The sequence below is a fragment of the Grammomys surdaster genome, unplaced genomic scaffold, assembly GCF_004785775.1.
Source record: "Grammomys surdaster isolate TR1022 unplaced genomic scaffold, NIH_TR_1.0 63, whole genome shotgun sequence".
Taxonomy (NCBI): domain Eukaryota; kingdom Metazoa; phylum Chordata; class Mammalia; order Rodentia; family Muridae; genus Grammomys; species Grammomys surdaster.
The window spans coordinates 18,471,610-18,483,694 of NW_021604565.1; the positions used below are offsets into that span (position 1 = coordinate 18,471,610).

Here is a 12,085-nt window from a genome sequence, read left to right on the forward strand (position 1 = left end):
TCCTTAGACCCACAGATAACTGTAGTCCTCCCCACTTTAACATTCACTTGGAAGCTGAAGAGAAGAAACAGTAGCAGTTAAGATGGAGATGACCCTGAAGTCTCTTCCACTGAGATGTGTTATATAATTCCGTCCTTTATGCCCGTCACGCCTGGCTTATGTCTTATTCCTACTGCTTGCTAAAGGATCCCAGGATCATGTCTCTTGTCTCTTTAAAGTCGTTTTCATGCCTTGCTAACAAAAAAAAACAAAAACAAAAACAAAAAAACAAACCAAAAAAAAAAAAAACCTGCCATTGTTTTCTCACTGTTAGAGAAGTATCTGAGCAAACACCCCTGTTGCTCGTCCTGATACTGTTTTTAATAGCAAAATATTTCTTTCTAAGCATCTAGAATAACTTAAGGTTTTTTCCTACCTTTACGGTTAACCCTCATTTTATCATATATGAATTTTACCACCTGTAAGAAAACCAAATTAAAAGAAAAAAACTAAAACTGTACAACAAAAAGAATGACTTGTGGTACAGTGCAGTGGTAGAGCACTCCTAAGAAAAGGAAAATACTAAAATAAGAAAGAAATACTTATACCACATGCCGAAAGGTAATTGTAATATGAAGTAAATTTTAGTGTTCTTAATTTATTCCTTAATTTCTGTAATAAATGACTTTATAATGGAAAAAAAAACAAAAGTTTTGCTTCAGTCTTACAAAGAAATGGAATAAGGGAAGGTTTAGAGAAGTTCATGGCCTAGAGTTAGTAGACATTGAAAAACCCAGTTAATTATAATTAAGGTATGAATATTAATAACTTCGGTTTTGATGTATTTCAGAGGAGAATTTGCTCTTTGGCTTGATGGAGATCTCTACCATGGAAGAAGCCATTCCTGCAAAACGTTTGGGAATCATACACTCTCTAAGAAGGAAGATTTCTTCATCCAAGACATTGAAATCTGGGCTTTTGAATAAATACAGGGCTCTTGGTTGCAGCAGGACATCGGCCCAAACCTGAATGGACAAACGCAGCGTTCGTTAGGAATGTTCAAGAAGCAATACAATTCATATGTCACTCGTGCTTTCAAGTCAGGTGTTTGGCCATTTACTGCAACTATAAGTTTGGAGTTTATTTTTCAAATCATGTTTCTGTCCCAGAGTTCTTTTGTTTACACCATGGCCTGTGATCCAGTAGTGTAGCAGCCAGGTGGGATTTGTCAGCATAGTGCAGCAGCATTCGGATCAGAGAGGCCGCCACCTTTTCAGTTCACGTCATCTCAGTCCTAACGGGATGGTGCTCTGTTCAACTTGTTTTTAATCTGTCTTCATTCTTTTTATAGAGCAGTGTACTTGGGGCGTTGAGGAAATGGAGCCTAGATACTTTTGTGTCTGGTGGAGTTGGCACAGGTGACATTTGGGCCTACTTACATTTTCTTCTAGATAAGAAACCACATGCCAAAATAACACGTGCTTCATAGACCTCTTCTATTTCTAATTCACTACAGCATTCTCTTTATTCATTTTGTAAACATTCTCGATTTCATTTAAGACAATGACATTGGAGGAGCAGTCTGATTGCCATCGACCACAGCACACACGATCGGCAGGTTTGGGCGCATGTTTTCATCACTGAATTTTCAGATAGAGTTACAAATTGACAGAGGAGAATGGGAATTCAATGATTCTATTGGATTTAATATATTAAGCAAGTAATAGTATTTACATATTTGTAGCTTAATAGGGCATTATCATAAGTACAAAACTAAAACGTGCATATTTCTTCAACATTGTGTCAGATACACTGTTTTACAGTTCTCTTGTTTAGCCTTGTTGCATACCAGCTCCCTCAATACATTTTTGTTTTGTTTTCTGCTCAAAAGGAAAAAAAAATTGTTTTGAAATAAAAACGTGTTTTTTTTTCTAAGTGGTATACGTTATTAGTTACCATTAGCAGCTGCTCTTCTAAAAGGGCAGTGACTGTAGTAGCCAGCACTGTAACTCAGTAGACTTGGTAAATGTGCAAGCTTACTGTCAAGTGGCCTCAAAAACGAAAAGGTAGAATAAACTAGCAATTGTATCCTTTCTTGTAGGAAACCAACAATACGCCATGTGGCAACAATTCATCAGTTAAATTTCAGAGCTTCATGTTATGCAAAAAAATAAATCCTGCTGTTATACGTGACAGTGACTTTGTGCTGAAAATTCAGCTGTTCCACACAAACGTTGTATATCTTGTACATTGATGTTTAAAGATAGTTTTGTTCTTATACAAAGTGTTGACTGCCAGGTTGCTTATAGCACTTTAAATTATTCTGAAGATGAAATTACCAGCCAAGTATGTTGGCTTAAGTAGTTTTAGTTATATAACTCTTAAAAATACCTAGTTCTTTTGGGGACAGTTTAGATAATTATCTAAAGAAAGCATAATATTAATGAGACTCTCTCGTGCTCTATGACACGCTGTTGCCGAAGATGAATAGAAACGGCATCGTTTTCTCGTCTGTGTAAAGCTCTCGTTCTAAATAGGTCATAGTGTCTAGGTTAGATGTTTATAATATAAGGACTGTAAATAAATGTACCCTTCCCCCTTTAGTCTTCCACAGCAGTATTATTGTCTTTGTGGAGGTGACTAATCACAAAACTTTAAACATCCTGTAATGGATTCCAACTACAACAAACTCATAGAGATGTATACCAAATAAAATTAAATGCATAAATGCAAATGAGTTTGGATTTATTCAATAACCAAGTCATTACCATATCTAAGAACTGGTAATAAACCTGCTATAGTCTCCTGACAAGTGTTCTGCAAATGTGTCTTGTGTTGGTGTGGCTGTCACAGGAAGTGATAGCAGTTTGAATTCAGTTAGAGGAAGCACTGCTGTTTAAAATATTTGGAGAAACACTTTCCCAGCAGAAACTGCAGGGGATTTGATGGTTGGAGCTGGTGGGGGAAGGTAGAGAGTACATAACGTACATCCCAGGATCATGAAGAGGCCCATGCCCAGCACCAAGCAGTTTGTTTTAATCTCATGGAACACTTGAGAATATTTGAGTAGAGAAATAACATGGACTGGTGTGCCCTTTAGGAAAAATTTTTGTGAAAAAAATAGATTAATAGAGAAAAAAGCTAGAGATGGAAGAAGAAATAAGCAATTCTATTGTAAAATTCAGAGGGGAGAAAAATGCAGCGTCAATAAGAAGAAAAAATAAAAATGGAAAGAAGTATGAAAGAGGTTTAAGAATTGGGTTTGACAAGATCTGGCTACCAACTGGGTATCAGCATTTAAAGATAGCTATGACCAAAATACATTGTGTGTATATGCTTAATACATATATGAAAATCCCCAAAATATGGGTAATATCTCAAATATCCTTAAGGTTTTGACTTAAGAACTCACGTGTTATTATCATGTTGCCAGTGTATAACGAGGCAAAATAGAGCATGGAGGTGATGACCGTTCATGACTCTACTTCCTAGTATGGTATGAGAAATTATCAACTAGAAGAAAACATTTAATATTCTATTTCAAAATACTAAGTTTTTAAACCAACAAGGTAATATCTTTGTGCATGAAATGCCCTTGGAGATTATAGACCTGGTTTAAAATAGGGTTCTTGAAATAGAGCCTTTATTTATTTTCATCAAAATAATATTGACCAGCATAAGAAAAGGCTTCAAGCTTCCCTCTCAAGTTAAAAGAAAAACAAATTGTACCTAAAGCAGGTGTGAATATATATATATATATATATATATATATATATATATATATATATATATGTATATATATATATATATATGCAGAAATCAATACAATTTTAAAAGTATGGAAAGCATAATCTGAGAACAATCAGTTTTACTTGTTAGAAAAAATTAACATGAACAAAAATTAATCAAAAGACTAAAGGTACCATTAACAGATGACAAGAGGTTATTGTGGAGCAGAACAATCTCCATGAACAAGGCAAAGTTAAGAGAAGTAACTATCAATTCTCGGGAGAATTAAAATAACCAATAATAGCCATTTCAAAGGGAATGTGATAACATAACACTGTCAACTAAAGCCAAGCATGAGATTCCCATTGGCCAGCAAACTTAATTCCGTTGTAGATGCCCAATGGCAGTGAGTATATATTTTGGCCAAAAGATGCAGCCTATGTATATGCTCCTAAAAGCTAGTGTACTCTGGTAAGACGTTAGCTCTTCTCTGTATTCATTTCTTGTCATTCCTACAGAACACTGATATCTGTATTTCTTAATATCCTTATTTTCAAAACATCTTTATGAGCATTTACACACACATAACCTATGTTGTATGCATATGCATTTTATATTGCTTAAATTTTACCTGCAAGAGTTATTTGGGGAATAGAACTTAAACCCAAAAGAGTTAGTACAATGTAATCTTATTGGATACTGGAATCTCTCCCATATCTGAGCACAAGCCAGTGCAACACAACAAAATCTGCTCTGACACTTCAAATAGTGTAAGTCAGCCTGTAAATTAAGTAAAACACATTGACTAGCTTTGCACTAAGAATTGTCCAGAGTACAAAGAATAAAGTGGGGACATTCATGCTAAGGGACCACTTCAGCACAGGCCACATGCTTTGTCATACAATGACTGAGTGGAAGGGGTGTAACAGAATTCTAGCTCACATCGAGTGATAACTGTACCATGAAAAATGACTCTGGTAATTTTACTTTATTTCTGTTGATAACTAGGACAGCAACTGGTGTTTCAAAGGGAAAGAGGAAAAAAAAACACAAAGTATTCATGGGTGTGATGTTATTTTACTACACAATATGGGAAGAAAAATGACCTAAAGCTCAGATGTTCCTGTCTTCAGATGTGAGAATGAGGAGAAACTGAATCAGGGAGTCTCCATCTCGTGCACACTCGGAAGGAAGGAGTGAAGAGCAGGGCTGGGGAGGAGTCAGGAACAAAGGGAAGACTTGGGGTTTGGGAGAGCAAGTGCATGCCGCTAGGAATTTAGAACTATTAATGAGAAACTATCATTTTATATACCTTGTGACTAAAGCAGGTCTTTGCATAGTTTGTTTCCTGAGCTTTCTCATTTTTTCTTTTTGGTCAAAATGTTTTCAAGTACGAGTTTCTCTGTCCTTTAGGAAGAGAATATTTTGAATTGGAAGTTAGGAAAAATTATAGGACTAATTAATGGTCTTACAATTCATTATTAAGTACCATAAAATAGAATAAGAAAAAAAAATCTACAAAGAATTAACCGTTCATTGTGTTACCAGAGAGCTCTGGTGACACGTTGCTATCTGCCTGCTAAGATGCACCTGACACAAAGCGTTCCCTCTAAGAAGGGATATAGCGAACTTAGAGTCCTTACACAATTCTGTCTTACATGGAGTTACTCCTGTACCAGGACAAATGTGGGTATCAGGAAAGGAACTGACGTTTGAAAGTTAAAACCCATAACCAAGCTGAGAATGGACGTGATCTCACTTTGCCACACAATATGGAAAAGGTTTTCAGTATATTCTTTTTTTTTTTGTTTTGTTTTGTTTTTGTTTTTCGAGACAGGGTTTCTCTGTATAGCCCGGGCTGTCCTGGAACTCACTCTGTAGACCAGGCTGGCCTCGAACTCAGAAATCCGCCTGCCTCTGCCTCCCGAGTGCTGGGATTAAAGGCGTGCGCCACCACCGCCCGGCTTTCAGTATATTCTTAAGTTCAAACAAGCTGGACTTTGAATAATCTTGTTCCAGAACCTGCAAAAATCTTTCTATGCAGAGATGAGAAAGCAGGAACTCGTGAAGCATTAGGTGAAATGCTGACAGATACTGGGAGTGTCCCAAGTTCAGGTCTGAATTTGTTTTATTTCAAACACACACTGTTTGGGGAATCTAATCTAAAAATAATGCAAAAGCAACCAAAGCTGTAACAGCTCCCAGTCTGCTGGATTTCTTCAGTTCTGACATGGTTCTCACTGTGGCAAAACGTGTGTGTATACATCAGAAATCCCACTAGGAATATGAGTCAGGACTAGTGACTAGTTTGGAAACAAAATTGTGTATTTTCTCTTAAATATCTTGGAATTATTAGTTTGAAGCAATCATTCTTGACAATTTCTAAAGTAGTTTAATCTATATTATGTTGGACATGTAACAATTATGGATTCCCATTATTTTGAGATATAATAATTTGACATTTATTTATTATAATACTTATACAAAGCATTATAACCATTTTAATTGTAGTTTTTTTGAATTCAGTAAAAACTGTAGTCTTACATATTCATTTGGTTTTAGTTATAATACACATTAAGATAAAAATTGGTCACTGGCAGGTCAGTGTTAATTTCCTGGTATTAAATTAGCTTTTTCTTTATCTCAGAAGAACTGATATTGTGTTTGTTTGTTTGTTTGTTTTGATGGCTTTTTTGTTTTATGGCATTTTCTTTGTTAGAATAGGAAGCAAGTGTGTTTCACAGGTTCATTTATTAGCATAAGTGTAAGCAGCATTACCAAGTAAGACTTTCAGCAAGAATCAAACCTGCTCATGAAGCTCCACAAAGACAAGTCTGACCCTCCCACCTGCATCCCACTTTCCTGGTATGTACCATCTTTGTGGGTCATAAGGCCACTGAGAGCATCTGTTTCTGCAGGACTTGTTCACATCAGAACGAGGAAGGCTGACTGAAGGAGCCTGGCTGGGATTGAACCATACAGAGGATCCTCAACATCTTGAATTCTAACTTTGTTTATGCACCAAAGGTGCTGTGATTTTTTTTTTTTCAATAGTGGAGAATATCCACAGAAGTAGGGTACTGGCAGGCATGAGGCCCTGGGTCTGAGCCCTTGCACTTTTAACAAAGTGGGAATGATTTTTGCATGTAAACCTGCTGTCTCAGCACTACAGAGGAAGAGCTGTATAATAACCTTAAACGAGTTGGAGGCCACTCTGAGATGGTGAGGATTTTTTTGAAGCCAAACTTTAAATTTTATTCAGCTTAAAGGAATTTTTTCCTTAAAATATTACTTACATTGAGATGCTGTTCTAGTTTATCTAAGGTCAGTTTTCTTTCTTGTAATGTGTAATTTTCAATTTGTAATAATTTTATCAATGGTCAGAATTTTTTGCTTAAAAATATAAGTGGAATTCCAAATATCAAAATGCTGAGTATGTATTGTAGTCTTAATGCTTCTAAAATGTTCTGAGTGTCTTTTGTCAAAGTCTTCACATAGTAGTAACTTCATAGAAACAATACCAAAAGCCGTTTATAGACAATCATTTAATACTGATGGCATTCCAGAGTAGTTTGCCTTTGAACTTGTAATACATTATCACTTAATAGTAGAACAACGGTGAGTTGATTTGTTGAGGAATTACTCGAGGAGAGTAATCACAACATGGTCATCTTGGCCTTGCCATAGCATCTCCCCTTCAAAGTGCACCAGTCCGTGCTTCCTGGCACGCATGAGGATGCCCACCACTTTATCTGAAATGCGAACATACCTATCGAAGAGTTCTCCGAAAGTAACCTGGATCTTGCCGTCTCGTCTGTGGCGAGCCATTGTGCGGATAACAAAGCACAATTCCATAATTTCCCGATAGATGTGCTCCTCGGCTCGCTTGGCCCTTTCAGCTGTCTTGCTCCCCTCTTTGGGGCGGCCATAGCCCTCGTCTCCCTTGTGGAGCCGAGTGGACATGGCTAGGTCATAGTCAAATTCTTCACTGAAGGGATTGAGCTTCTGTGACTGTATGTGTTCCTCCGCCCACTGCTGCCACCTCCCTTTCAAGCTGTCTACTTGGCTGTATTTCCGATGGGCCTTACAGTTGAGTGTCTCTGAGTATCTGTTTGCCCTAGAGGAGAGAAGTGGAGAAGCAAGGTGAATACGTAAACAGCAAGTGCCATGGACCATATGTACTTCCCATGTGTAGTTTCTGTCATGATAAAATATATGTCACTGCTTTCTCTGCCAATAACAATAATGACTTAACCATTAATGATATTGAGCTCAAGCTTAAAAAAAAAAAAAACACAAAACCTTCCTTACATAGAGTGTGAGGATATCTACTTCTAAAATGTCTCATGTCATGAACATTCCTGAACTGGAATCAGTTCTTAGAGGGCTTCTGATACCAGCTATTTCCCAAACATGCATTTTGGTACTACTATACAGATTGGAGTAGTTCTACATAGAATTCCATGTTTTTCTGTTCATTTGTTTTTGTTTTTGTTTTTTTACAAAACCTATTTACACTAGAGTCAACGATGAACACATTTTTTAAACTATTGGATTGCACAGATAGAAAACCAAAACCTCTTATTGAACACTGTATGCTGGCATCCTTCTAAACACTTTGTTATTATTTTCTACAATCATCTTCAAGGTGGATAATATTTCAACTGTGTGGATGAAGAAACTGAAGGCAGAAAGATTAGGGAGCACCCTAAAGACACAAAACTATGAAGCAGTAGGCTAAGACTGGACTTTGAAGCCAAGTAAAGCTGTCAGGAAGCAACTCTTAAGAAATACTGCTTGAGTCTATAGCAAAGGAAGGAGTCCATCTTCCAAAGCACCCACTTTTGTCTCCAGAGCATTAAGTAGCCTCGTGCCTGGGAGTATTGGACTTGAAGATGTGACAAGAAGTTCTTGCACTGTCTCTATGAGTCGCGTGACAGGACCCTATAAGCACTATAATTCACTGCACTCAGCCCAAGAGTAACCCAGGCTTATCTTTCAAGGTACAAACTTCTAAATTCTTGGTGACGAAGGGGATCAGGTGACAAAGGGATATATAAAGCTATATATGGTTTAAATGCACCCTCGCAAGTCATTTTCAAGGAAATAACATCCACTAGATGGCGAAATTTCATTAATTCCCATGTTTGTTTCAGAAAGTCCTCTGGCTAAACCCTCTCTCTGTTAGGTTAGAATGGGAAGGGAATGAGTTTTGTTTGTTTTGTTTTGTTTTATTTTGTTTTGTTTTGTTTTTGTGTTTGTTGGTTTGTTTGTTTGTTTGTTTTCAGAGCCAGAAAGAGATAAACATGCACCAGGTTAGCTGGGGAAATCCTCCTACAGAACTATACAAAATACAAGTTTATCACACTTCCTTAAGCTTGAGAGGTCTCTAGGAAGTGTCTTAAGGAATTCCCCAGCACACGTTTGAGATGGGTATGGAGGGAGACAGTGGTGGTGCCCCCACAGTCAGTGCCCAGTTGTCTTTGTGGCTAAAGAACCCCAGCTCCCCATCCCACTATGCACAGAAATGCTGGTCCTTGGCACTGCTCAGGGACTGTCACTGTTGATTAACCAGTGGGGGTTGGGGGTCACGTGTCAAGATTACGATCTAAATGGCAGTGCCCTCATTGCTGATCAACAGCTATGACCTTTGTTCTCTTTTCTAACAAGCTTGAGACCCAGGCCCCTGATTCTTTTTACAAAATAGTAAGTATTCCAAAATCCAAGAAAAACATTTTGTTTCCTAGTGTGGGGGAAGGGAGTGGGAGTAATTATACTAACAATGGGAATAAGCTAGGTTGGAGAGATGGCTCACTAGTTAAGAGTTCTTGCTATACAAACAGGAGGATCTGAGTTTGAATCCTCAGACCCCACATAAAAATAAAATAAAAATACATTCTAGGTATGGCCAGCCAGGTTCATATAAGCCCAGCCCTGAAAAGCAGGCAGACTGATTCCTGGATGCTCGCTGGCCAGCCAGGTGAGGCAAAATAGCAAGCCGCAGGTTCAGCGAGATTCCTTGTCTTGTATGTGAGTGGTGATTGACAGAGAAAGACACCCGGCATCCTTCTGTGCACAAGCGCATCCACAGACACATACACATACTCATGTGGGAACGCACAGAAAAGTAAAAGGCCATGATTTTTTTTTCCTTTGTTGTAAAGCCCTTCACTTGTACTAAAACCCTGTACTTTGGAGGTTACCGAGATCAATCAGCCACCTTGCTTTATGCTAAGCATGGGGATTATAAAGCAAGCTCCATTCAACCTTTCCAGCTGCCTCATTTACTGTTCATGTGACTCTGGTGTGTCTTAGTGTCTGGCTGTCTCATTTTCAAAGCGTATATGCATTTCCACTACACCAAGATGGTGGTCCATGTACAAATCTAACTCAGGAAGTCTGAGAGTGTGCTGACAGTAGTTCCCACTTGTAGGTAAATCAGTAATAGCATGGACCAGGAGGGCCACAGCGGAAGTTAGCACTGGCCTTTCAGGCCAGGGATGTGCTACCCTCAAGGACCCACTCTAACCGGTAATTCATCCTCTGCCCATTATATTTTTGGTACTGGTTGGAACTCCTTGGTGATTGAGGTATAAGGAAGAATGCATTCACTTACTGGGAAAGCAAGGGGCGTTTGATCCTGGCAGCAGCCACCTGTGCTGCATCTTGTTCAGGCCTCTCCTCCATGTCCCCTCCGTAGCCACTGTCCTCTGTGTCTACGCTGTCACTCTTCCACTTGGGCTCCTCCTGTTCCATCACTTTCCAGCCTTTGGTCAGCTCAGATACCAGGTTGGTGCATTTTCTTCTCCGTGTTGGCGAGTCGTGACTGAGGAGGATTCTGTCAATGTCATTGTCCGGCTGAACAGCTTCAGACACGCCCCCATCGTTCTCATACCTGTGGCTCAGGTAGTTCACATCTCCTCCTCTCTCATAAGCCTTGCTGACAACCGTTCTGGTCACCTCTTTCCTTTTGATGTGGGAGACCTCAGTGGCTTCTTCTGAGCGTTGTCCCTCTCCATCTCCATCTGGCTTTGCAGGTTTGGAGGCATGCTGGTGAGGACTGGGTTCTTTAGAAGTGTGAGGTAGGTCCTGAGTTGCTCCAGGCAGCCAGCCTGCAGGCTCCTGGGCCTGTCTGGTACTGTTTTCATTCGCCCACTGCTGCCAACCTCGAGCCAAATTGATAACCAGGGTTGCTGTACGGACCTTCCGGAGGGCACTCTTGGCTGGCCCCGCCTCCCTTTCCCTTTCTCCAGGAGCCATGCTACCTGCTTCTTCTCTGCTGACAGCCGGGGCACTGGCTAAAGAGGGAATGTGGTTGAGAGAGGTGCCTGGGATTTAAATAGAAGCAGGGTGTGAGTGCGAAGGAGCGCCTGTGACGGTGGAAACTATGCGAAGCATTTCTTGCCAAGATGTGGTGCCATGGCCCTGACGATGTTCTGTTTTTAAACCCTGACAGGTCCCATTTCATCACAGCAAAGGGACATCTCTGGTGGTAAAGGACACCGATATGTTCCCTCCTTTCTTCTCCAAGTGCCAGAATGGAAAGTACTAGATTGAATCATGTGCTCACTTTATGTTTTCCTTGACCTTAAAATATGATCCTACCATTTATAGGAGTATACAGTTAGTGCACAAATTGTCCTAGACCATTAAGAGTTTGTTCAGTTATACCTCTGTAGCCCTCAATACAGCTGTTATTTGGTTTCCTTTAACAGCCGAGTGAAAATATAACTTACTTCCTATAGATAATAATATATGCGATTCAAATCATGAGACGTTCAAAGCTGAAGCTTCCTTTTAATCTATAAAAATTAGAAACAAATTGTAGAAGACTGTCTGCTCAGATCTTCATTTTCCAGATGGAAGTATTGATGCTCAGAAGAAAATAAGGTGCAAATGTTGAAAGGCTAATCATTGTTGAAATCCTATTAATATACAGCATGTAATATATATTAATATTAAGACAGTAATTAGAATAGACATAAAAATTACATTTTATTTTTATGTATTTTATAAATTATGACTAAAATCATCTCTTAAAATATCAAAATGGTTTAATCCATATGACAAAATAGCGGCTTTTATTGGAAGCATGAACTTTTATTTTATTTTATTTTATTTTATTTTATTTTATTTTATTATATTTTATTTTAAGAAAAGGTCTCTTTATGTACCCCTAACTGGTCTGGAACTTACTATGTAGAACAAGTTTTCCTCAAATTCTCAGTAATCCACTTGGCTCTGTCCTCTGTGTGCTAGACTTAAAGGCATGCAACACCAATCTGGCTCCCACCTTGTTGTGTTGTTTTGAATGACTAATTATTAGTTGAGTTCATTTTTAAATTTTGTCTGTTATCGTTGAGGTTGTAAAATAATC

At 38.7% G+C, this 12,085-nt stretch overlaps 2 protein-coding genes across 7 annotated transcripts in view; one reads left to right on the forward strand and one right to left on the reverse strand.

The window, feature by feature from the left end:
- Window positions 1-2,788, forward strand: part of Oxr1 (oxidation resistance 1) — a 406,935-nt gene extending 404,147 nt beyond the window's left edge. For all 6 annotated transcript variants that reach the window (XM_028765635.1, XM_028765651.1, XM_028765669.1 and 3 more), the window contains one exon: window positions 830-2,788. In XM_028765635.1, coding sequence (XP_028621468.1) covers window positions 830-965 — 136 coding nt within the window. In that variant the 3' untranslated portion in view covers window positions 966-2,788. The remainder of the gene's footprint in view (window positions 1-829) is intronic.
- Window positions 2,789-6,757: 3,969 nt separating this feature from the next.
- On the reverse strand, window positions 6,758-11,015 carry Abra (actin binding Rho activating protein). The gene is made up of 2 exons (XM_028768139.1): window positions 10,325-11,015; window positions 6,758-7,825 (listed from the first exon to the last, which is right to left on the reverse strand). The coding sequence occupies exons 1-2, from the start codon at window positions 10,966-10,968 to the stop codon at window positions 7,348-7,350; spliced, it is 1,122 nt and encodes a 373-aa protein (XP_028623972.1). The 5' UTR covers window positions 10,969-11,015; the 3' UTR covers window positions 6,758-7,347.
- Window positions 11,016-12,085: the final 1,070 nt, after the last annotated feature.